The sequence below is a fragment of the Gorilla gorilla genome, chromosome 12 (genome assembly GCF_029281585.2).
Source record: "Gorilla gorilla gorilla isolate KB3781 chromosome 12, NHGRI_mGorGor1-v2.1_pri, whole genome shotgun sequence".
Taxonomy (NCBI): Eukaryota; Metazoa; Chordata; class Mammalia; order Primates; family Hominidae; genus Gorilla; species Gorilla gorilla.
The window spans coordinates 91,101,118-91,123,666 of NC_073236.2; the positions used below are offsets into that span (position 1 = coordinate 91,101,118).

General features: G+C 41.0%; 1 protein-coding gene across 5 annotated transcripts in view; it reads left to right on the top strand.

Moving 5' to 3' along the window:
• LHCGR (luteinizing hormone/choriogonadotropin receptor) overlaps positions 1-22,549 on the top strand; it is a 73,393-nt gene that overhangs the window by 3,770 nt on the left and 47,074 nt on the right. For all 5 annotated transcript variants that reach the window (XM_004029219.4, XM_055377863.2, XM_055377865.2 and 2 more), the window contains exon 2: positions 20,691-20,762. In XM_004029219.4, the coding sequence (XP_004029268.2) occupies positions 20,691-20,762 (72 nt within the window). The remainder of the gene's footprint in view (positions 1-20,690; positions 20,763-22,549) is intronic.

Genomic DNA, 22,549 nt, shown 5'->3' on the forward strand with positions numbered 1-22,549 from the left:
CCATGGCTATATAAAGATCTTTGTCTCTATGACTACAGAAAGGTTGATCTGCTTGATATGGAAACAGCTTTTGAAAAATCTGTTAGTAAGAAAATGCTAATAATAATTATGGCAATTTATTTTTTGCATGTTGTACCTACTGAACAGAAATTAAACTTTTAGACTTTGTTGAAGACATAATCCAGAGGCCTTGGCAAGATATTGGCTTGGTACAAAAGTAATTGCCATTACTGTCAACGGCAAAAACCATGATTACTTTTGCACCAACCTAATGCAATGTTCATATCAATCCAGCCTTACTCTTTCCTCACACCTTTCTTGTCTTCCTCTTCCTCTCACTTGCAGTGTAAATCAGGGTCCAAAACAGTGTTCAGTGCCGTAGCGTCTTTGAGAAGCCCACAATCTAAGTGGAAACACACCCCCAAGAGACTGGTATAGGTGTAGAGAGAAAGACAACAAGGCTCTAAGGAATTCACAGAATGAATTAATCACTATGAACTGAAGTCTCCAAGGGAAGGCTTCATGGGCCAAGTGTTAAGAAGCTGAACTGTGAAGAAGGAAAGAGGGGTCCTGGTGGAAGAACCACAGGTTAAAATCGACTAGAGATTCGTTGCTGAGAAGCAAGGAAGAAGGTTGAATAAATTCTTCCCAGGCTGGGGGGGAAATATTTCTTAAGAGAAGACATAAAGTTATTAGAGAGCTTTGATTACTCAGACGTTGTGCAAAAAGAAAAAAAATCCCAATATGTAGTTATTGACTAATAAGCTTTCAATTAAAGCCATTATTTGATGATTGGTTGCAAAGGCATTAAGTAAAAACCATGATTAGGAGTCACTTCCCCATGAAGCCTTCCCTGATGCCCACTGCCCCACCCCCACTCCACCTCCATCTTCCCCATCCACATACTCACTTCAATATCCTGGGCTTACATATATTTTTGTACATATCTCACCATAATGCAATCATTTGTTCAACATGTGCCTCTTCTGCCAGAGCAGGTTTCTAAATCTTAGCAATATTGACAATTGACAATTGGGGCCAGATAATTCTTTGTTATGGGAGCTGTTTTGTACCTTGTAGAATGTTTTCCAGCATCCCTGGCCAGGAGCGCTGCCTTCCCAAATTGTGACAACCAAAAGTATCTCTAGGCATTTGGCAAATGACCCCCGGAGGGGGCAGGGGGAAATTCCTCCCCACCCCTCGGTTTTGAATCATTGTGCTAGAGTAAGAACCACCTGAAGAAATGTCATTCAACTCAGGGTTCCCAGAATTTCACATGTAGTATAATTAAAGTGTTACTGAGTTTCATGATTAAACTGAGATAGCTGAATAGGAACAATTAACTCATGCAAAAAAGAAGCATGTCTACATCAGCTAGCATGTATTACAGCTAAATGTTATTTTTTAAATCTCTGTTTTAGAAAATGGGGAAGTGAGAAAATGCTATAGGTTCTGAAGGGAGTTATTTGTGTTATGTCAGCATCCAGGTCCTATAACAGAATTTGTAGGCTTCCAGTCTATCATTTGAATGGGAAATAGCAGACATATCAACTTCAGGGAAGCAAGACCTGAAGCTTACCTATATCAGTATATTCCATCTAGATTGTTTTCATTTTATTTTTTTAGACTCAGTAGGGAAGAATCAATCCCCAGCCCAAGATTCCTTAATAAAAACAAACTGAAAGCAAACAAAAACCACCAAGGCAGCCTGAATTGAGACAGATGGCCTCCTGGTGTAGCACACAAGGTAACAGCCCCCAGGAAAGAATCCACAGACAGAAAGAAGACTACCACACTCTTGCAAGTAAGACAGCTTGGCCCTACCCTCAGCTTTCCTAAATCTGGGCCAGCCAAAGAATCTCAGAATTAAGAAAGTTTATGTCCCACCTCCCTAGCCTACCCCCACCACCACCACAACCACCCCTAAAGAAACAAAGGCCCAAGGTTGAGGTTAATCTTGAACCTTAGTTCTGACTCAGCTCTCCCAGCCATGCCTTCAAGGCAACTCTTAAACCTGACCTTGCTGATACACAGACTCCTCGGGAGAAGCTCAGGAAGGACTAGATTTTATTTGTTTAAAAATCACCCTGCTGGGGAAAGTGAATGATAGCCCCTAGCAAGACACTAAAAAACAAGCAACAGAGTTCCCAAAATCTCAACGCAAGTGTAGAGCCAAAAGGTTCACACACAGATCTCGTTGGCATTGGACCCAGCTCCCTCCTTGGAGAGCAGTAATTCCTTGGGTTTTTCTTCTCTCTTTTTTTTTTATTTCAAAAGCAGTAAATCACATTAATTCAGGGCTCCAGTTCTGCTCTTTTGCCCACCTCTATCTTCTTCCTAAGCCCCTCAGTTGGCTTCTTTTCATGTCTTGAAATGAGGCAACAAAGGTCTCTTTCCAAAATATAATCTCCCAGAGTGGCTACACCAAATGTTGTCTTGGCCATGTGTAATTCTGATCTTATACTTGAGGTTTTAAAGCCTGTTGAGTCACAGTGGTGAAGAGAAGCCCTGCTGCTCACTTCCACAGCTGAGAGGGCTGGCTCCATGGGAGCATATGTGCTTTGTTCCGGCAGCTCCCCTTGGCTGCAGAAAAATCATATTTAATGCAGATTTTAGCAAATTCCCACCCAGCTTTTCTTCTTATGAAAGGAATTAAAATAATCCCTCCCACCAGGCAGGTGGGCTTTCTGACTTGGTGGGCAGCTTCTAGCTGCTTCTCCACAGGGTCCTCATTTACTCCCAGCTTTTGCCTCACTGGAAGATGACACCACCTCCTGGCAAACCACTCACAGCTGCTCTCTATGTGGCCCTGAACCTCAGCTCCTTAATGCCACCTCAGCCAAATTCAGAAAAGTACAATTTATAAATAAAACTCAACTTTCAGAATGGAGATTTAATCCCTTGCTGCTGTTACATTTGTCCTTGACTCTGATGTAATGAGGTTAGGCTACTCCTGGGTTCCTAATTGCACCTCATGAGTAGCAGCAGACAGCATTTCTGAGCCCACAGAGGTGGGGATGCTGTGGTGTGACAGGGTAGGGCCCAATGCAGTCCCCAAATTATTCAAACTGATCAACAGGACAGACTGGGCAGAACTGGGTTCTAGCACCAGGTCCCCTTTCCCTAATTTGCACTGTAGGTATTGGCTCAATGATAAAATCTCTTTGCTGTCTGTAAAAGGGACATGATGATTCCTGTCCCTGAGTGGGACCAGATATAGTGAAGATAAATGAGACAAAAAAAAAAAAAAACCAAAAGTATGGAAATAAAGTTTTCACATAGCTACAAGGTATTATTGTAATAATCTGATGATGCAGAGAAGACTAAAAAACCCACAGCCCATATGTGAGGTTGAACAGTAAATATCTATCATCCAAGGGGCAAGCCTGACGGAACAGTTTTGTTCCTGGGAGGTGTTAATTAGAGAAAATGACCCACTAGGTCTTCTCAACCTGGAAAGTGAATAAGTTAGAATCCCAAAATAGCAGAGCTCATTATTGCCTTGAGTCTAATTTCTGGCCTTTTCAGCCCAGACTTAGCTGCCCCTGACACATACCTCCTAATACCTGATTATTGGCTGTTTTTGGTCCTGGCTGCCCAGCTAAAGCATCCAAGCCCATTCTGGATCTTTTCCTCCCCCCTTTCCCCATCCCTAAGCCTCAGACTGGACACACAGAAAGCCTTCAGGTGAGACTTGTTGGCCACTCAGGAACTAGGTACTGAAATGTACAAGATAGCATGCAGGATCCAAAGACACCGTCTCTGCCCTCCAGGAGCTTATAGTCTTCCAGATGTAGAAGAGGTATCTTCTTCTCAAATGACTACAGGGAAATGGAGAATGTGATAAAGGCTAGATAAAGGTTAAAAACAAGATAGGAGTTCAGAGCAGGGAATCATCTCTTCTAGCCAGAGTAACAAAGAGGCCTCAGAGGAAGTGTCATTTGAACTTCCTCTGAGTGTTTTAAGGCTCATTCTCTATAGAGGCAGCTGGGCTAACATGGTTATCCCCTAAGCTCAGTTCTGGCCAGCTTAGAGAGACCACTGAGGAATCGCTATTCAAAGCCTTCGGTCCTCTCACTGAGCACCAACATATGCCCTGTGTTATGGACTGTCCATAGAATAGTGGATTACTTCAACCTGGAAACTTTGGGTGGGGCTCTGGGTAAGTCTTTTTTCATTTGCAAGCACCAGAAATCAATTCTGACCATTTTAATCATAAGAGATTAACTTAATAGAAGGATAAGAAGGTAGAAGTATGCTGTGAAGATGTAAGGAGAATATCTGGCATCTTAGCAAAAGGAGCTCAGGGAGCTTTTCCCTAGATTTACAAGGAGTCAGTTCCAAAAACGACTCCTCTCTATCCCTCTTTTATAAATTTCAAATTCCCAAAAAGAGAATCTGACTGACCCAAGCACACCCAGCATAGAATCAATCTGCTCAGTCAGCAAGATTCTTCCACCATAATGTGTCGAGCTCTGAGGTACTTCCAGAGAAGGGGGCATTTTTCATACAGGCAACCTCATAATGGTTGCTACCAGAGGGGATAAGTTAGTAAAAAGTGAAGGCACACAGGCCAATAATTTCAGGTACTTCAAACCCATTCTCAGGCACAGTGGCTCACGCCTGTAATCCCAACACTTCAGGAGGCTGAGGCAGGTGGATCACTTGAGGTCAGGAGTTTGAGACCAGCCTGGCCAACATGGTGAAACCTTGTCTCTACTAAAAAATACCAAAAAATTAGCCAGGCTTGGTGGTGCTTGCCTGTAGTCCCAGCTACTTGGGAGGCTGAGGCAGGAGAATCCCTTGAACCAGGAGACAGAGGTTGCAGTGAACCAAGATCGCACCACTGCCCTCCAGCCTCGGCAACAGAGCAAGACTCTGCCTCATAAAAAGAAAAAAAAAAGTAAAAGAAAAAATAAAAATAAATAAAAGTATGTAGTATATCAGTTGCAACCAACTTTTACATATTTACTTTAAAAAAAGGTTTTAAGTGTTGGGAAAGAGGCACTTTTAATGAAAGAGCTTCGTGAAGCATATCTGCAATGTCACTGCCTTGGCAACATAATATTCTCAGCTTCTGAAAAATATTTTCAAGAAATCATTACAGGTGAGGCAGACATTCCCCAGGGAGAACGCAACATGTAGTTTTATTTACCAGAGTTATTCTTGTCATGTTATATTATTGCTAGACAAATTCTAGTTTAAGGAGATAGAGATTGGGTTATTTTGCTTTGTTTCTTTAGAAAATGTTAAATGGGTTTTGAGTAAGGACTAAGATATACTTACCATTTTCCTCTGAGGCTTTATATTTTTAATTTACTTGTTGCACAAATGACATGAAAAATCCATTATCCAGGAATCTTCTTAACATCTTGGTTCACATGATAAGACATAAACTCCTCACACCATCTTGGGTGCTGTGGAATGGCTGTCTTAGAGGAGAGTCACTCAAATTGCATTTTCCAATGGGAAAGTTTCAACTGACTGATCATTAAAACAATCAATGCTCAAATGCAAAATCTGCAGAGTGGCTCTCTAGAGTTGAAATATTTAATTGAAGGTTGTTCTTTATCACTTCTTAAAAAGGCTATCAGAAGAGTCCTAAAAGAGATAACAGAGCCCAGAAGAAAGATACCAATTGAGAGTATTTATTCTCCCTCTCAGTTGTCCTAATCAGAGGAAAGTCAAGATTTAGGAATAAGCCATAGGCACGCTATAGACTTAAAAGTGACTGACCCATGACAAACAGAAGAATCAATTCCTAAGTATGGAACCTATCCACACCTACCCCCTGCCAAGGAAATAGAGATGTCATTAAATGTAGCCTAGGTGGCCTAAATCTTTCACAGTAAGCAGCTGTGAATTATTAATAAAAATACTTACTGAGTCTTCATATTGTATTGCATGCTATATTAGTATTATGTAAACATAGATTTTTTAGATTATACCCATTTTATAGATGTGAAGTGAAATTTTGATTTGAACCCAGGCTGGCTCCAGAGTGTGCGCTCTTAACTACCACACTATGGGACTTCAAGAGAGAAAGCAAGTGCCACTGGTGATGAAAACCTTTCCATAGAGTATGTAGTACCTGAGACGGACCTTTTTTTTTAATTTTTAATTTTTTATTTGTTTATTATTACTATACTTTAAGTTTTACGGTACATGTGCACAACGTGCAGGTTAGTTACATATGTATACATGTGCCATGCTGGTGCGCTGCACCCACTAACTCGTCATCTAACATTAGGTATATCTCCCAATGCTATCCCTCCCCCCTCCCCCCCACCCCACAACAGTCCCCAGAGTGTGATGTTCCCCTTCCTGTGTCCACGTGTTCTCATTTTCAATTCCCACCTATGAGTGAGAATATGCGGTGTTTGGTTTTTTGTTCTTGCGATAGTTTACTGAGAATGATGATTTCCAATTTCATCCATGTCCCTACAAAGGACGTGAACTCATTATTTTTTATGGCTGCATAGTATTCCATGGTGTATATGTGCCACATTTTCTTAATCCAGCCTATCATTGTTGGACATTTGGGTTGGTTCCAAGTCTTTGCTATTGTGAATAATGCCGCAATAAACATACGTGTGCATGTGTCTTTATAGCAGCATGATTTATAGTCCTTTGGGTATATACCCAGTAATGGGATGGCTGGGTCAAGTGGTATTTCTAGTTCTAGATCCCTGAGGAATCGCCACACTGACTTCCACAAGGGTTGAACTAGTTTCCAGTCCCACCAACAGTGTAAAAGTGTTCCTATTTCTCCACATCCTCTCCAGCACCTGTTGTTTCCTGACTTTTTAATGATTGCCATTCTAACTGGTGTGAGATGGTATCTCATTGTGGTTTTGATTTGCATTTCTCTGATGGCCAGTGATGGTGAGCATTTTTTCATGTGTTTTTTGGCTGCATAAATGTCTTCTTTTGAGAAGTGTCTGTTCATGTCCTTTGCCCACTTTTTGATGGGGTTGTTTGTTTTTTCCTTGTAAATTTGTTTGAGTTCATTGTAGATTCTGGATATTAGCCCTTTGTCAGATGAGTAGGTTGTGAAAATTTTCTCCCATTTTGTAGGTTGCCTGTTCTCTCTGATGGTAGTTTCTTTTGCTGTGCAGAAGCTCTTTAGTTTAATTGGATCCCATTTGTCAATTTTGGCTTTTGTTGCCATTGCTTTTGGTGTTTTAGACATGAAGTCCTTGCCCATGCCTATGTCCTGAATGGTAATGCCTAGGTTTTCTTCTAGGGTTTTTATGGTTTTAGGTCTAACGTTTAAGTCTTTAATCCATCTTGAATTGATTTTTGTATAAGGTGTAAGGAAGGGATCCAGTTTCAGCTTTCTACATATGGCTAGCCAGTTTTCCCAGCACCATTTATTAAATATGGAATCCTTTCCCCATTGCTTGTTTTCCTCAGGTTTGTCAAAGATCAGATAGTTGTAGATATGCGGTGTTATTTCTGAGGGCTCTGTTCTGTTCCATTGATCTATATCTCTGTTTTGGTACCAGTACCATGCTGTTTTGCTTACTGTAGCCTTGTAGTATAGTTTGAAGTCAGGTAGTGTGATGCCTCCAGCGTTGTTCTTTTGGCTTAGGATTGACTTGGTGATGTGGGCTCTTTTTTGGTTCCATATGAACTTTAAAGTAGTTTTTTCCAATTCTGTGAAGAAAGTCATTGGTAGCTTGATGGGGATAGCATTGAATCTGTAAATTACCTTGGGCAGTATGGCCATTTTCACGACATTGATTCTTCCTACCAATGAGCATGGAATGTTCTTCCATTTCTTTGTATCCTCTTTTATCTCATTGAGCAGTGGTTTGTAGTTCTCCTTGAAGAGGTCCTTCACCTCCCTTGTAAGTTGGATTCCTAGGTATTTTATTCTCTTTGAAGCAATTGTGAATGGGAGTTCACTCATGATTTGGCTCTCTGTTTGTCTGTTGTTGGTGTATAAGAATGCTTGTGATTTTTGTACATTGATTTTGTATCCTGAGATTTTGCTGAAGTTGCTTATCAGCTTAAGGAGATTTTGGGCTCAGACAATGGGGTTTTCTAGATATACAATCACGTCGTCTGCAAACAGGGACAATTTGACTTCCTCTTTTCCTAATTGAATACCCTTTATTTCCTTCTCCTGCCTGATTGCCCTGGCCAGAACTTCCAACCCTATGTTGAATAGGAGTGGTGAGAGAGAGCATCCCTGTCTTGTGTCAGTTTTCAAAGGGAATGCTTCCAGTTTTTGCCCATTCAGTATGATACTGGCTGTGGGTTTGTCATAGATAGCTCTTATTATTTTGAGATACGTCCCATCAATACCTAATTTATTGAGAGTTTTTAGCATGAAGGGCTGTTGAATTTTGTCAAAGGCCTTTTCTGCATCTATTGAGATAATCATGTGGTTTTTGTCTTTGGTTCGGTTTATATGCTGGATTACATTTATTGATTTGCGTATATTGAACCAGCCTTGCATCCCAGGCATGAAACCCACTTCATCATGGTGGATAAGCTTTTTGATGTGCTGCTGGATTCGGTTTGCCAGCATTTTATTGAGGATTTTTGCATCAATGTTCATCAAGGATATTGGTCTAAAATTCTCTTTTTTGGATGTGTATCTGCCCGGCTTTGGTATCAGGATGATGCTGGCCTCATAAAATGAGTTAGGGAGGATTGTCTCTTTTTCTATTGATTGGAATAGTTTCAGAAGGAATGGTACCAGTTCCTCCTTGTACCTCTGGTAGAATTCGGCTGTGAATCCATCTGGTCCTGGACTCTTTTTGGTTGGTAAGCTATTTGTTATTGCCACAATTTCAGATCCTGTTATTGGTCTATTCAGAGATTCGAGTTCTTCCTGGTTTAGTCTTGGGAGAGTGTATGTGTTGAGGAATTTATCCACTTCTTCTAGATTTTCTAGTTTATTTGCGTAGAGGTGTTTGTAGTATTCTCTGATGGTAGTTTGTATTTCTGTGGGATCGGTGATGATATCCCCTTTATCATTTTTTATTGCGTCTATTTGATTCTTCTCTCTTTTTTTCTTTATTAGTCTTGCTGGCAGTTTATCAATTTTGTTGATCCTTTCAAAAAACCAGCTCCTGGATTAATTAATTTTTTGACGGGTTTTTTGTGTCTCTGTGTCCTTCAGTTCTGCTCTGATTTTAGTTATTTCTTGCCTTCTGCTAGCTTTTGAATGTGTTTGCTCTTGCTTTTCTAGTTCTTTTAATTGTGATGTTAAGGTGTCAATTTTGGATCTTTCCTGCTTTCTCTTGTGGGCATTTAGTGCTATAAATTTCCCTCTACACACTGCTTTGAATGCGTCCCAGAGATTCTGGTATGTTGTGTCTTTGTTCTCATTGGTTTCAAAGAACATCTTTATTTCTGCCTTCATTTCGTTATGTACCCAGTAGTCATTCAGGAGCAGGTTGTTCCGTTTCCATGTAGTTGAGCGGTTTTGAGTGAGATTCTTAATCCTGAGTTCTAGTTTGATTGCACTGTGGTCTGAGAGATAGTTTGTTATAATTTCTGTTCCTTTACATTTGCTGAGGAGAGCTTTACTTCCAACTATGTGGTCAATTTTGGAATAGGTGTGGTGTGGTGCTGAAAAAATGTGTATTCTGTTGATTTGGGGTGGAGAGTTCTGTAGATGTCTATTAGGTCTGCTTGGTGCAGAGCTGAGTTCAATTCCTGGGTATCCTTGCTGACTTTCTGTCTCATTGATCTGTCTAATGTTGACAGTGGGGTGTTAAAGTCTCCCATTATTAATGTGTGGGAGTCTAAGTCTCTTTGGAGGTCACTCAGGACTTGCTTTATGAATCTGGGTGCTCCTGTATTGGGTGCATATATATTTAGGACAGTTAGCTCTTCTTGTTGAATTGATCCCTTTACCATTATGTAATGGCCTTCTTTGTCTCTTTTGATCTTTGTTGGTTTAGAGTCTGTTTTATCAGAGACTAGGATTGCAACCCCTGCCTTTTTTTGTTTTCCATTTGCTTGGTAAATCTTCCTCCATCCTTTTATTTTGAACCTATGTGTGTCTCTGCACATGAGATGGGTTTCCTGAATACAGCACACTGATGGGTCTTGACTCTTTATCCAATTTGCCAGTCTGTGTCTTTTAATTGGAGCATTTAGTCCATTTACATTTAAAGTTAATATTGTTATGTGTGAATTTGATCCTGTCATTATGATGTTAGCTGGTTATTTTGCTCGTTAGTTGATGCAGTTTCTTCCTAGTCTCGATGGTCTTTACATTTTGGCATGATTTTGCAGCGGCTGGTACCGGTTGTTCCTTTCCATGTTTAGTGCTTCCTTCAGGAGCTCTTTTAGGGCAGGCCTGGTGGTGACAAAATCTCTCAGCATTTGCTTGTCTGTAAAGTATTTTATTTCTCCTTCACTTAAGAAGCTTAGGTTGGCTGGATATGAAATTCTGGGTTGAAAATTCTTCTCTTTAAGAATGTTGAATATTGGCCCCCACTCTCTTCTGGTGTGTAGAGTTACTGCCAAGAGATCCGCAGTTAGTCTGATGGGCTTCCCTTTGAGGATAACCCGACCTTTCTCTCTGGCTGCCCTTAACATTTTTTCTTTCATTTCAACTTTGGTGAATCTGACAATTATGTGTCTTGGAGTTGCTCTTCTGGAGGAGTATCTTTGTGGTGTTCTCTGCATTTCCTGAATCTGAATGTTGGCCTGCCTTGCTAGATTGGGGAAGTTCTCCTGGATAATATCCTGCAGAGTGTTTTCCAACTTGGTTCCATTCTCCCTGTCACTTTCAGGTACACCAATCAGACGTAGATTTGGTCTTTTCACATAGTCCCATATTTCTTGGAGGCTTTGCTCATTTCTTTTTATTCTTTTTTCTCTAAACTTCCCTTCTCACTTCATTTCATTCATTTCATCTTCCATCGCTGATACCCTTTCTTCCAGTTGATCTCATCGGCTCCTGAGGCTTCTGCATTCTTCACGTATTTCTCGAGCCTTGGTTTTCAGCTCCATCAGCTCCTTTAAGCACTTCTCTGTATTGGTTATTCTAGTTATACATTCTTATAAATTTTTTTCAAAGTTTTCAACTTCTTTGCCTTTGGTTTGAATGTCCTCCTGTAGCTCAGAGTAATTTGATTGTCTGAAGCCTTCTTCTCTCAGCTCGTCAAAGTCATTCTCCGTCCAGCTTTGTTCCGTTGCTGGTGAGGAACTGCGTTCCTTTGGAGGAGGAGAGTCGCTCTGCTTTTTAGAGTTTCCAGTTTTTCTGCTCTGTTTTTTCCCCATCTTTGTGGTTTTATCTACTTTTGGTCTTTGATGATGGTGATGTATAGATGGGTGTTTGGTGTGGATGTCCTTTCTGTTTGTTAGTTTTCCTTCTAACAGACAGGACCCTCAGCTGCAGGTCTGTTGGAGTACCCGGCCATGTGAGGTGTCGGTCTGCCCCTACTGGGGGGTGCCTCCCAGTTAGGCTGCTCGGGGGTCAGGGGTCAGGGACCCACTTGAGGAGGCAGTCTGCCCGTTCTCAGATCTCCAGCTGCGTGCTGTGAGAACCACTGCTCTCTTCAAAGCTGTCAGACAGGGACATTTAAGTCTGCAGAGGTTACTGCTGTCTTTTTGTTTGTCTGTGCCCTGCCCCCAGAGGTGGAGCCTACAGAGGCAGGCAGGCCTCCTTGAGCTGTGGTGGGCTCCACCCAGTTCGAGCTTCCTGGCTGCTTTGTTTACCTAAGCAAGCCTGGGCAATGGCGGGCGCCCCTCCCCCAGCCTCGCTGCCACCTGGCAGTTTGATCTCAGACTGCTGTGCTAGCAATCAGTGAGACTCCATGGGCTTAGGACCCTCCGAGCCAGGTGCGGGATATAATCTCCTGGTGTGCCGTTTTTTAAGCCCGTTGGAAAAGCGCAGTATTCAGGTGGGAGTGACCCGATTTTCCAGGTGCCATCTGTCACCCCTTTCTTTGACTAGGAAAGGGAACTCCCTGACCCCTTTTGCTTCCCGAGTGAGGCAATGCCTCGCCCTGCTTCAGCTCGCACACAGTGCGTGCACCCACTGACCTGCGCCCACTGTCTGGCACTCCCTAGTGAGATGAACCCGGTACCTCAGATGGAAATGCAGAAATCACCTGTCTTCTGCGTCGCTCACGCTGGGAGCTGTAGACCGGAGCTGTTCCTATTCAGCCATCTTTCTCAAATTGTCGGACCTTTTTTTTTCTTAATTATACTTTAAGTTTTAGGGTACATGTGCACTACGTGCAGGTTTGTTACATATGTATACATGTGCCATGTTGGTGTGCTGTGCCCATTAACTCGTCATTTAACATTAGGTATATCTCCTAATGCTATCCCTCCCCACTCCCCCAACCCCACAACAGGCCCCAGTGTGTGATGTTCCCCTTCCTGTGTCCATGTGTTCTCATTGTTCATTTCCCACCTATGAGCGAGAACATGCGGTGTTTGGTTTTTTTGTCCTTGTGACAGTTTGCTGAGAATGATGGTTTCCAGCTTTATCCATGTCCCTACAAAGGACATGAACTCATCCTTTTTTATGGCTGCGTAGTATTCCATGGTGTATATGTGCCACATTTTCTTAATCCAGTCTATCATTGTTGGACATTTGGGTTGGTTCCAAGTCTTTGCTATTGTGAATAGTGCCGCAATAAACATACGTGTGCATGTGTCTTTATAGCAGCATGTTTTATAATCCTTTGGGTATATACCCAGTAATGGGATGGCTGGGTCAAATGGTATTTCTAGTTCTAGATCCCTGAGAAATCGCCACACTGACTTCCACAATGGTTGAACTAGTTTACAGTCCCACCAACAGTGTAAAAGTGTTCCTATTTCTCCACATCCTCTCCAGCATCTGTTGTTTCCTGACTTTTTAATGATTGCCATTCTAACTGGTATGAGATGGTATCTCATTGTGGTTTTGATTTGCATTCTGAGATGGACCTTTAATCCAGGGTAGAATTTGACCAGCAGAGAAGGGAGATGTGCCAAACAGTAGGAACCATGAATGACATCAGGGAAGTGTGAGTCAAGTTCAGGAAGTACAAATAGTTTGATTTGCCTAGGGAGGTGCTGTTCAGTAGAAACATAATGTGCGTCACACAAGTAATTTTCAATTTTCTAGTGCCCACATTTAAAAAGTTTTCAAAATGTGAAATTAACTTGAATAAAACATTTCATTTAGTCTAGTTTGTATAAAATATTCTCATTTCAATGTTATCAATACAAAAATTACTGAGCTATTTTACATTCTTTTTTCTTACCAAGTCTTCAAAACCTGGTATGCATTTTATACTTACAGCTCATCTCAATTCAGACTGGCCTATATTTCAACTGCCCAGTGGCCACATATGGCTAATGGCTGCCTTATGAGACGGTGCAAGTCTAGTGTATTGGTTACATGAGGGCAAGAGTGGGTGATACAACTGGTGAATAAAGATTGAGCCTTGAATGCCAGGCTGAGACATTTGTAGATAGGTTGGCCGAGGGGGTGGCACAGAAGCTGCTTGACATGAGAATGACATAGCAGGAGTTGTCAGGAAGAGTAATCTAGATTGGTCAGGGGAAAGCAACGATGGAGTGACAGGAAACCAATTAGGGGACTCTAGAATAGTCCAGATGGAGAAAAGAATGGCCAAGGGTAGCAGTGTGTAAGGAGTAAAGGGGCTGGAAGCAAGAGACAATGTGGAAAGCAGAATCTACCAGAGACTGGGTGTTCGATGGAGAACAGAGGAAATGTTCACGCATGGCATCTGGTAAATTCTCAAATAATACTGAAGGGAAAAAAATAGTGTAGTAATTAAGTGTAGAGGAGGATAGAGGAAGAGAAAAAACATTCTGGTAGGCTCCAAAGCTTCATGGAGAAGCAGGGATTTGAGCTGCATTTTGAAACTGAGCTATGTCCTCAAGAAGCTGATGGCTCTTTTCAGGAGGCTAAGGTTTCACACACAAAAAACAGAGGATCATGTAGTAGAGTGTATCGACAAACATCCAAATGAACAGTACTGATGTGACTTGATTGTTGGAGGACAACAGCACCAAATCAGGAAGGAAGAAACTAATGCTTTAGTCCAGATCTGCCTCTGAATTGCCATGTGGTTTCAAAAAAGTCATTTCCCTTTTCCTAAGTTAAGATTCTTTCTCTGTAAAGTGAGGGGTTGGACCAAATGACTTGTAAGCAACCCTTTCTCTCTGACTCCTTGAGCCTAGTACAATAACTGCAGGGAGCAGTCAACAATAATCAAAACCACCTGGATGTATTTTTAAAGACTGTTCCAAAGTTTTCTGGTGTAAAGCTTAACATATTGGATGTTCATCTATACTGACTTCATATTTCAGTTAACACTGAAGCCTCAGCTCCCTCTAGGTAAATGCTGAAGACAATAGGCCAACAAGTGAAGACATTCCCTGTAATGAAGCCACCAAATAGACCGATGCCTTTGAAAGCTCGAAGATTTAAAATCATTTCAAAAGAGGAAAGCTATTTTTATTTTATTCTAAGATGAAAGCAAGTTTATTATCATTGTGAGCAGCTTTGAAAAGAACACAGAACTTCTCAAGGCACTGTTAAGTGTAGAACAAGATCTTAATAAATACAAAAACACCAAATTCTTTTGATTTTAAATAATTAAATAAACCTCTTCCCATTTCAACAAGTTCATTAGGCAAAAAAGCTTTAACTGTCTCTGATTTCTCTCTTTTTTCCCTTCATCTGATTTTGTAGTGTTTCAGAATTCAGGATGTAGCTCTAGCAATAAACTCATTATCTGTGGAAAATGAATGGATGTTTGTAGCTTTCTTAAATCAATAATATAGTTGGCATTTTTAACAACAATTAGAAGGTAGTGAATAAAAACACTTCACTTCTGCCATGTGTTGGGCAGAAGGAAAAGTAAAAGCTCTGGCAAGTGACCAAAGACCCTATACAGTCTTTGGAGACTCCAGATTGGTGCTGTATTTCTTCCCTCGCTCTTCTCTCCCTCTGCACCTCCTCAGCCTGATCATCAGAAGGCTGCCCTGCCCTGGGAAACATCTTGTATTCAAGCTCTGAAAAACCAAAGGGAGGTGAGAAACCTACAGTTATAATTTGCTTTATGCAATACCTGTCCTTAAAAAGAGAGAGTGTGTCAATTGAACTCTATTTTCCATTCACCCAGGGAGTTTGCTATTTAAAGCAACCCTGCAGTAAATCCATCTGTAGAACAAAGAAATATTTGATAGTGCATATGTCTCCCAATTGATAGGTTTTTATAAGCAAGGATTTCCAGATTTTTTTTAATTTTTAATACATATAACATACAAAACAAATCTTCTGTTTTCTTAAAGGGGGACACTAGAGCCCACCTGACTGAAGCTCTCCAGGTAACATTACTTTGAGGATTAGTTAACAAAAATTAAACTGGACAAATTGGCTCCTTCCAAGGCCATCTGTGTCATTAAACTCAAAAGAAAAAAGAAGAGGGGCCCAAGCCCCAATCCTGGGTACCCAGGAGACATTAGAAACCACTAGGGAGGACATGATAAGGTGGCGTTATCTTCTTTAAGGTAATTAGATTTATCTGGATGCTGTAGATTTTCCTGTCACTGGACTCTGACACAGCTGCACTGAGTGCTTGGCAACTGGATTTGGCTGGGAAGGGGATCAAGTCAGGGCCCAGGTAAGAATTGATAGGAAGAAGGTCTAAAGATAGGATGGTCCTTCTGAGTAGTCCCACCCGGAGGCAAGGGGGCTGGGCCTTTATTCTATACATTGTCCAGTCACTGGATGAGGGCTGCCCAAAAGAGAAGACATAATCCTGGGTAAGGTAGCAATCTTGGTCTGTGTATTGGTCCACTCTCACACTGCTATAAAGAAATACCCAAGACTGGGTAATTTACGAAGAAAAGAGGTTTAGTTGGCTCACAGTTCTGCAGGCTGTACAGGAAGCATGGCTAGGGAGGCCTCAGGAAACTTACAATCATGGCAGAAGGCAAAAGGGAAGCAAGCACATTTTCATGTAGCCAGAGCAGGAGGAAGAGAGAGAGGAGAGGTGCTACACACTTTTAAACAACCAGATCTCATGATAACTCACTCACTCTCATAAGAGCAGCAGCAAAGGGGAAATCTGCCCCCTTGATCCAATCACCTCCAACCAGGCCCCACCTCCAACACTGGGAATTACAATTTGACATGAGATTTGGGTGGACACAGACCCAAACCACATCAGTCTATAAGCATAATTCTAGGAGAGCAACTTAGCTGAGAGCTTCAGCCACCCACTCTTTCCTAGCAGTTGGTGAAATTGGTGCATCAGTACTAAACAGTGATTTGGGTAGCCCACCACAGTATCCACTACAGAAAGTAACCCAACTCCACTGGGTTGTCCTAACACAGGGTCACCCTCTGTGCCAAGGGGCCCAGTTTGAAAGTCAGAACTAAGCAGTAAGAGATACTAGCTTGACCCTAACCAGACAGCAACCAGGAACTGTTCTAGGGCAGCAGTGTTCCCTAAGGGGTAGAGATACAGGGATCAGGATCTGGTGATTGAGAAAAAGAGAAGGCAGGAACTAAGAGAAGCCCTACTCCTAGATGGATTCTGGGGAGACCAAGCAAGCTACAGAATAAGAAATCGAGACAAAAACAAACACCAGCATAGCATGTGGGAAGGCACTGCAGGTGCACTCCTGCCCTCCAAATATTAATATTATTGGGTCCAGTTTAGACGATGCACAAGCCTCGCCAGAGTCATGACCAATCACAAGATCCCAGCACTAGGACGAATGACTTAATTCCAGCCCTAAGGAGTACAGACTGTTTCGATTTCAACTTTAACACACAACTAGAAGGGTTGGGGACCTGCAGATGAGATTAATGAGTAGATGGAAGTTCCAAGCTGATGAAGCTAACGCAGACTTTGTAATCCATTTGAAGCATTTGTTTCAAGATCTGTGGCAAAGGCACTTGGGCAAGGTGCCACCTGCGTTGCCTCATCAATTTATTTAAAAACAAAAGTTCAAAACTGCAAAAAAGACTGTGAAAATATAATAAATTTAAGTAGCTGCATAGTTCTACAGCCATATTTTTCCACAGCCGTCTCACCTTTCAAGAGAGAATCTCCACCCTGCAAGTTCAACCTCATATTTGCCCAGTAACCCTAATTCTTTACCACCCATCTGAGTTGCATAGTTGTGGTGTATCACTCTCTTTTGCTGAGACAGAAAGGGCTCTGTCCTTCCTTTATTTTCTTTGCTTTATGCATAGCTTTCATTCCTTTTTTGACCCTGGACAGCAGAGCTGCTGAACTGTCCTTGCCTTAGGCATTTTTGCCCTCAGTTCTCCTTGGCTTCTGCTCTATATCAAATGATACCGACTAGACCTTTCCACAATAGTTCACAAAATATTGGAATACAAGTATGCCTAACTCCAAAAAAATATGAAGGAAAGGAAAGGAAGGAGGGAAGAAGGGAGAGAGGAAGGAGGAGGAAGAAAGGTAAGCAAGCAGGCTGCCAATACATCAAAATAAACCTTTTTTATTTTCCATTTGTCTCTCTAGTACAGAGGGTTAAGTTGATCATATTTCTTCATTCAAGTAACATTTTCACTAGTCCATTCAAAGTCCCTCTCTGTTTTTAGTTATTTATTTTATCTCCTTCTCCCACTTCTGCTCCTCTCAACTCACCTTAGATAACAATCCTAGTGTATGCTCATGTGCAGGAGGAGGTTAATGTCTAGTGTTTCATTTACATATATTTTAATTCTGCAAACAGTATATTATATCTCAGTAATTTCTTGTTTCTCTCAGTTCCATGATTTGAAGATCCACCCATGCTACTCTGTATGCCTTTAGACTCTCACTTCTACAGGCTCTCCTATTCAGTTAGGTGTGTACGGTCCAAATTTTACATACTCCCTCACCTAGTAATGGACACCCAGGTTGCCTCCAAGCCCCTGATGCCACAATGCTGTGAAGAAAACGTTTGTACAAGATTCCTTTAAGTATCAGTTTGAGAATTTTTCTCAATGTATACAGGAGTGGAATTGCAGGGTTATTAAGATCATTGTTCACATTGCTAAAAGTTTCTGGCATCATGGAAAGAATCATAAATGCATCCAATAGACAGTGGGGCACCTTCAAAGGGAGTACATTCAAACAGTTATCAACAAATCATAAACTTTATTAATAAATTCTGGAGACAGATACTTGAATGCTTAGGAACTGCTACCCATCAAAGACGAATCAGAAATGAAGATGTGACATTTCTGAAAAAAAACCATATAAGTCTGTAGGGAAAATGGTTTTGGATTCACAGGACCACATTCTCTGTGTTGCCTCATGGGAACACATCTGTTGTGAAAAGCACAGTGCACCTGCCTAACCCCACCTCTCTCCCCATTCCCTGGCCCCCAGGACTCTTTCTTGACCCAGCCGTACCCACAAAGTCACCTGCTGTTCTCTTGGTGTCTCTTTTATAGGGGAGGCTCTAGTTTCACTCTCCCCACTGCTGCCTTTCCTGCTCTGCAGCATCAACATCAACGCTGCAAAATTTCAGCTTGCACCAGGGCTGCTTCTGTAGCCACTGGAGACTGCCATTGCATGATCTACAGCTTCTTGCACTTCTGTCCAACCTTTGCTCCTCATCCCTCCTCCCTACATCAATCAAAAGCTCAGGCAACCTCCCTGATCAAATCTGAACAAAACTGCTCCTCTGGGAGTCACACCATGCTCCCATTTGGAGAAGGAGGCTGCCTGCTGAGATACTTCAGCTTCTGGGCTCCATTTGCATGAATAAACAGCTCTGAAGGGTTCTGCTGAAGCTTTTATGTAAACACTCTCCAAAATATGTTCTGCACTGCATTATCCCCAGCAATAAAGATTCTGGAATCAGAATTTGGCTGTCAGTTTTATTGACGCTGCAAGGGGTACAGTGGAATACAGCTTTCTCTTCTGTAAATTTATTGGTTTGGCAGTACAGAGAGCAATAAAACTGTGTTTTTAATCAGGAAGCCAAGCGAACATGATTCCAGAAGAAATATAGGAAGCAAATATGCCATCACAAGAAGATTTCTCCCCACACTGTCCCTGTTCTTCTCGGATCCTTTGTTAAATGAGTTTAGGTGTTAAACAATGTCCTTGGTGGGAATGTCTTCGGGAATAGAATCAGAGACCAAAGTTGGATTACTTTCTCTAGGTTATATCATTTCTAAGAGATTATTGAGTGAAAACATTTTTCTGAAATGAAATTTCCTCCCTATTAGCACCTAGGGAGGAATGGCTGGTAAACTGCTTTGCAGAAGAAATAGAGCGAATGTGACATGCTTCCTCTCAGGAGAAGCAAGGTTGCAATGTCTGTCCCTCCACCTTGCTCACCAAGACATTGGATTAAGAGTGACATGCTTTGGCCAGTATTGCACAGGGAAAGGATGTCTGGAGTCATTCTGCCTGGTTGTAACCTTGTTCAGGTTACTTAGTCTCTTTGTGACCCAATTTCTTCTGCTATGTAAAAGAAATTCCCACCTCACACCATTGTTGAGTGAGTAAAAGAAGGTCACAAATGGGTGTGTATAACTCACACAGTAGCTTACAACTGTAGCAAGTCCCTTCTGGGATTGTAAGAAATCTTACTTTCATCTGCCCATCATGGAGGTGTTCTTTCCTAGCAGCTTAAAGCAGTCTCTACTGCATAGACATGTTAAAAACAAGACAGCATCTTTCACCTTTGTTCTCATATTCCTGATACTCACATACTCACTTCCCACCTGAAATATCCTTGCCCACTCCCTTCCTCTCTGCCAGTCCTTGGGCCACAACATTAAACCATTGTAGATACTCAATAAATGTTGGCTGCATGTTCATCCCTGCCTTGCAGTTGCTTTCTCCTGAGTTATCTTAACCTCCAGTTCCTTTAGCATTCACACATCATTCCTATACTGGTTTTGCATTTCTGAGTGTCACTCTTTTCTCAAATCTTAAGTACAGCATAGCTTTAATTTCAATTTCAAGAATATTTAGATTTTTCCTGTGGGTATAAGTGAATGCCTGAAGGAAATGATCTCATAGACTTTCCCCCCAAATGACATGAGATGCCCATGTGAGTTAACCATAGGATCAAAGTTGTCTCTTTGGAATAATATTGAAATAGGCTACCTGGGAAAGACCGTAGAGATCAAGATGGGAGCATGTTCTTAATGAATCTTCTGTTTTCCTGCCTGCATGATTTCCAGTTGTATTTTCATCATTAATTTCTCCACTCTACTCAACATAGTTTTTGTCCATCTTCCCAATCAAGTCTATAGGATCACTCTACAACTATTTAACTATGTACTTGGTGCCAAGCCCTGTTCTTTACATGGATTATCCTGATTAATTATCACAATGACCCTGTGAAGTAGGAATTATTATTGCAATTTTACAGACAAAGAAACTGAGCTGGAGGGCTTAAATAACATGCTTAGAATCACATAGCCAAGTAGTGGGACAGCGAAGATTTGAGTCCAGGTATGCCTAATCTCAACGTTCACAATCTTAACCACAAAATTACACACTCTTTGATAAAGACCAAGAATAAGTCATGGCACATCTCTTCATTGATTTAAGTTAGAATCCTCAGCCTGAATCCAGTTCTTGGGAACTCTGAAGTCTCTGTCTCTCACACACATACACATACCCATTTTATTCATGAACTTAAAAGGCACCCTATCATAAATCTTAAATTCTTGGATTTCATTTTTTCTTTTCTAGATCACTTGCCTACCTCCCTGTCAAAGTGATCCCATCTCAAGCTTTCAGAGGACTTAATGAGGTCATAAAAATGTAAGTAAGTTACTGCATATCAAAAGACATTCGTAATTGGAATAATGAATTTTTTCTAAGAGAAAACACATTTGAAAGGGGATAATTTTTCTAGGAAAGAAATTGTGTTTAGGAAACTCGCATATTTTTATCTTTGTAATACAAATAATAACTAGAGACCTTTGAAGAAAAGGTATGATTTTTAAGAGTCATTAAAATCCAGATAATTAACCTTGCTTCAAAGAACTGAATGCATTTTATAAGTGATGATATACCTTTTAAGGAGAAAAAAAGATAGATTCCAATCATAAAAATTCTCCTTCTGCTAGAGCAGCTATTCCCTTGTGTCACATTTTTAGATAACACCCACATAGGAAAAAAAATGTGTTGGAAGTTTATTGTGCATCAGAAGATAATCTTTATATCTAAAATATAAGTATATGACAAAAACACAGTATTTATAACTATATTGATGAAAGGCATTTATCAAAAGTGTAAAGCACCTGGACAATGCAGTATGATCTCATGTTTGTCAGACATAACTTCGATCATTTGTTTCTGGGTTTCAGCTTCTAGGACCAAAGTTCCCATACTTGGAGAGAGAATGTTCTCAAGGGCCCAGTATTCCAGCATCTTTCTTAATATTAGCCTGAGTCAAAGGACCTCATGGCCATTGAGTTCTCACAGTGCATCTCCAATCTTAACAATCCACTGGATTTTGGAAGCAGATTTGCATCTCTAAAGAAGATTCTACAGCATTGATCTTAGCTCCTTTGGGAACCTCTATTGCCCTTTAGGGTATTAGTAAGCAATTAGAATATTTAAAATAATTCCTCAAGAATTACTGCGTATTATAGGAAATTCCCTGCAGGTTACGGACTTGTCAGTTTACTTGAGCTTAACCCACACTCTTCTGCTCTCAAGTTGGAATGTTGAGTTTTGATAACCTTTAATGCATTAAGACCTCCTACTGAGAAAAGGAGCTACAGTTAAATAAGCAAACCAATAGGTAGGAATAAGATGAATCAGCCAAGAACAATCCATTCCTGTGTTGTTAAGAAAAGACATTAGCTACCTTAGGCTCTGCCTTTCTGTGGGCTAATGCTCTCATCAGTCTGAAGCCTTCAGTGAGCCTTAACCTTAGAAATAAGCAAATGTACAGTTTGTGAATTTGAGACTTTTTTTTCAACTGGCAGGAAATGGTAGCGTATGTTGGGATTTTAGGGTAACATTGGCATTACCTACATGCTTGCGAATCATATATGACAAAACTGGTTTCTTTATTTTTGTATTGTTTTCAAAAAATTCAATTATTCATTACTGCATTCACTTATTCATTCATTTTGTACTCTTAACGCTGTGCCAAGCAACATGAAGCCACCAAGGATTCAGAAGTGAATACAATATACTCTTTGTCCTCAGTTTGCTCACAAGTGAGAAAAACAGTCAAGGAAGTAGGTAATGGTAATTCAGGACGGATACCATGTGCAGGAGTTGACCACCTTGCAACGGCCTCAGCATGAGATTTTGGGAAATTAAGGGTTAAGAGTTATGAAACAATTCAATCCATATTAAAGCCTCACTAGAGTGACAGAATTGGGACCCAGAGATCCATATCCTAGTCTTGAACCTTAATATAAATACTATTTGCCTCTCCTCTCAGGGCCTTAATTTCCAGAGCTGTAAAACAAGGGAATCTGACTAGATTTTCTCAAAGGGCCTATGCAATTCTAACAACCAGTGGCTCTGAGTCAGAGATAAACAAGAGAAAAACTTGTCACATAAACAGGGGCTACTAAAACTTGCAT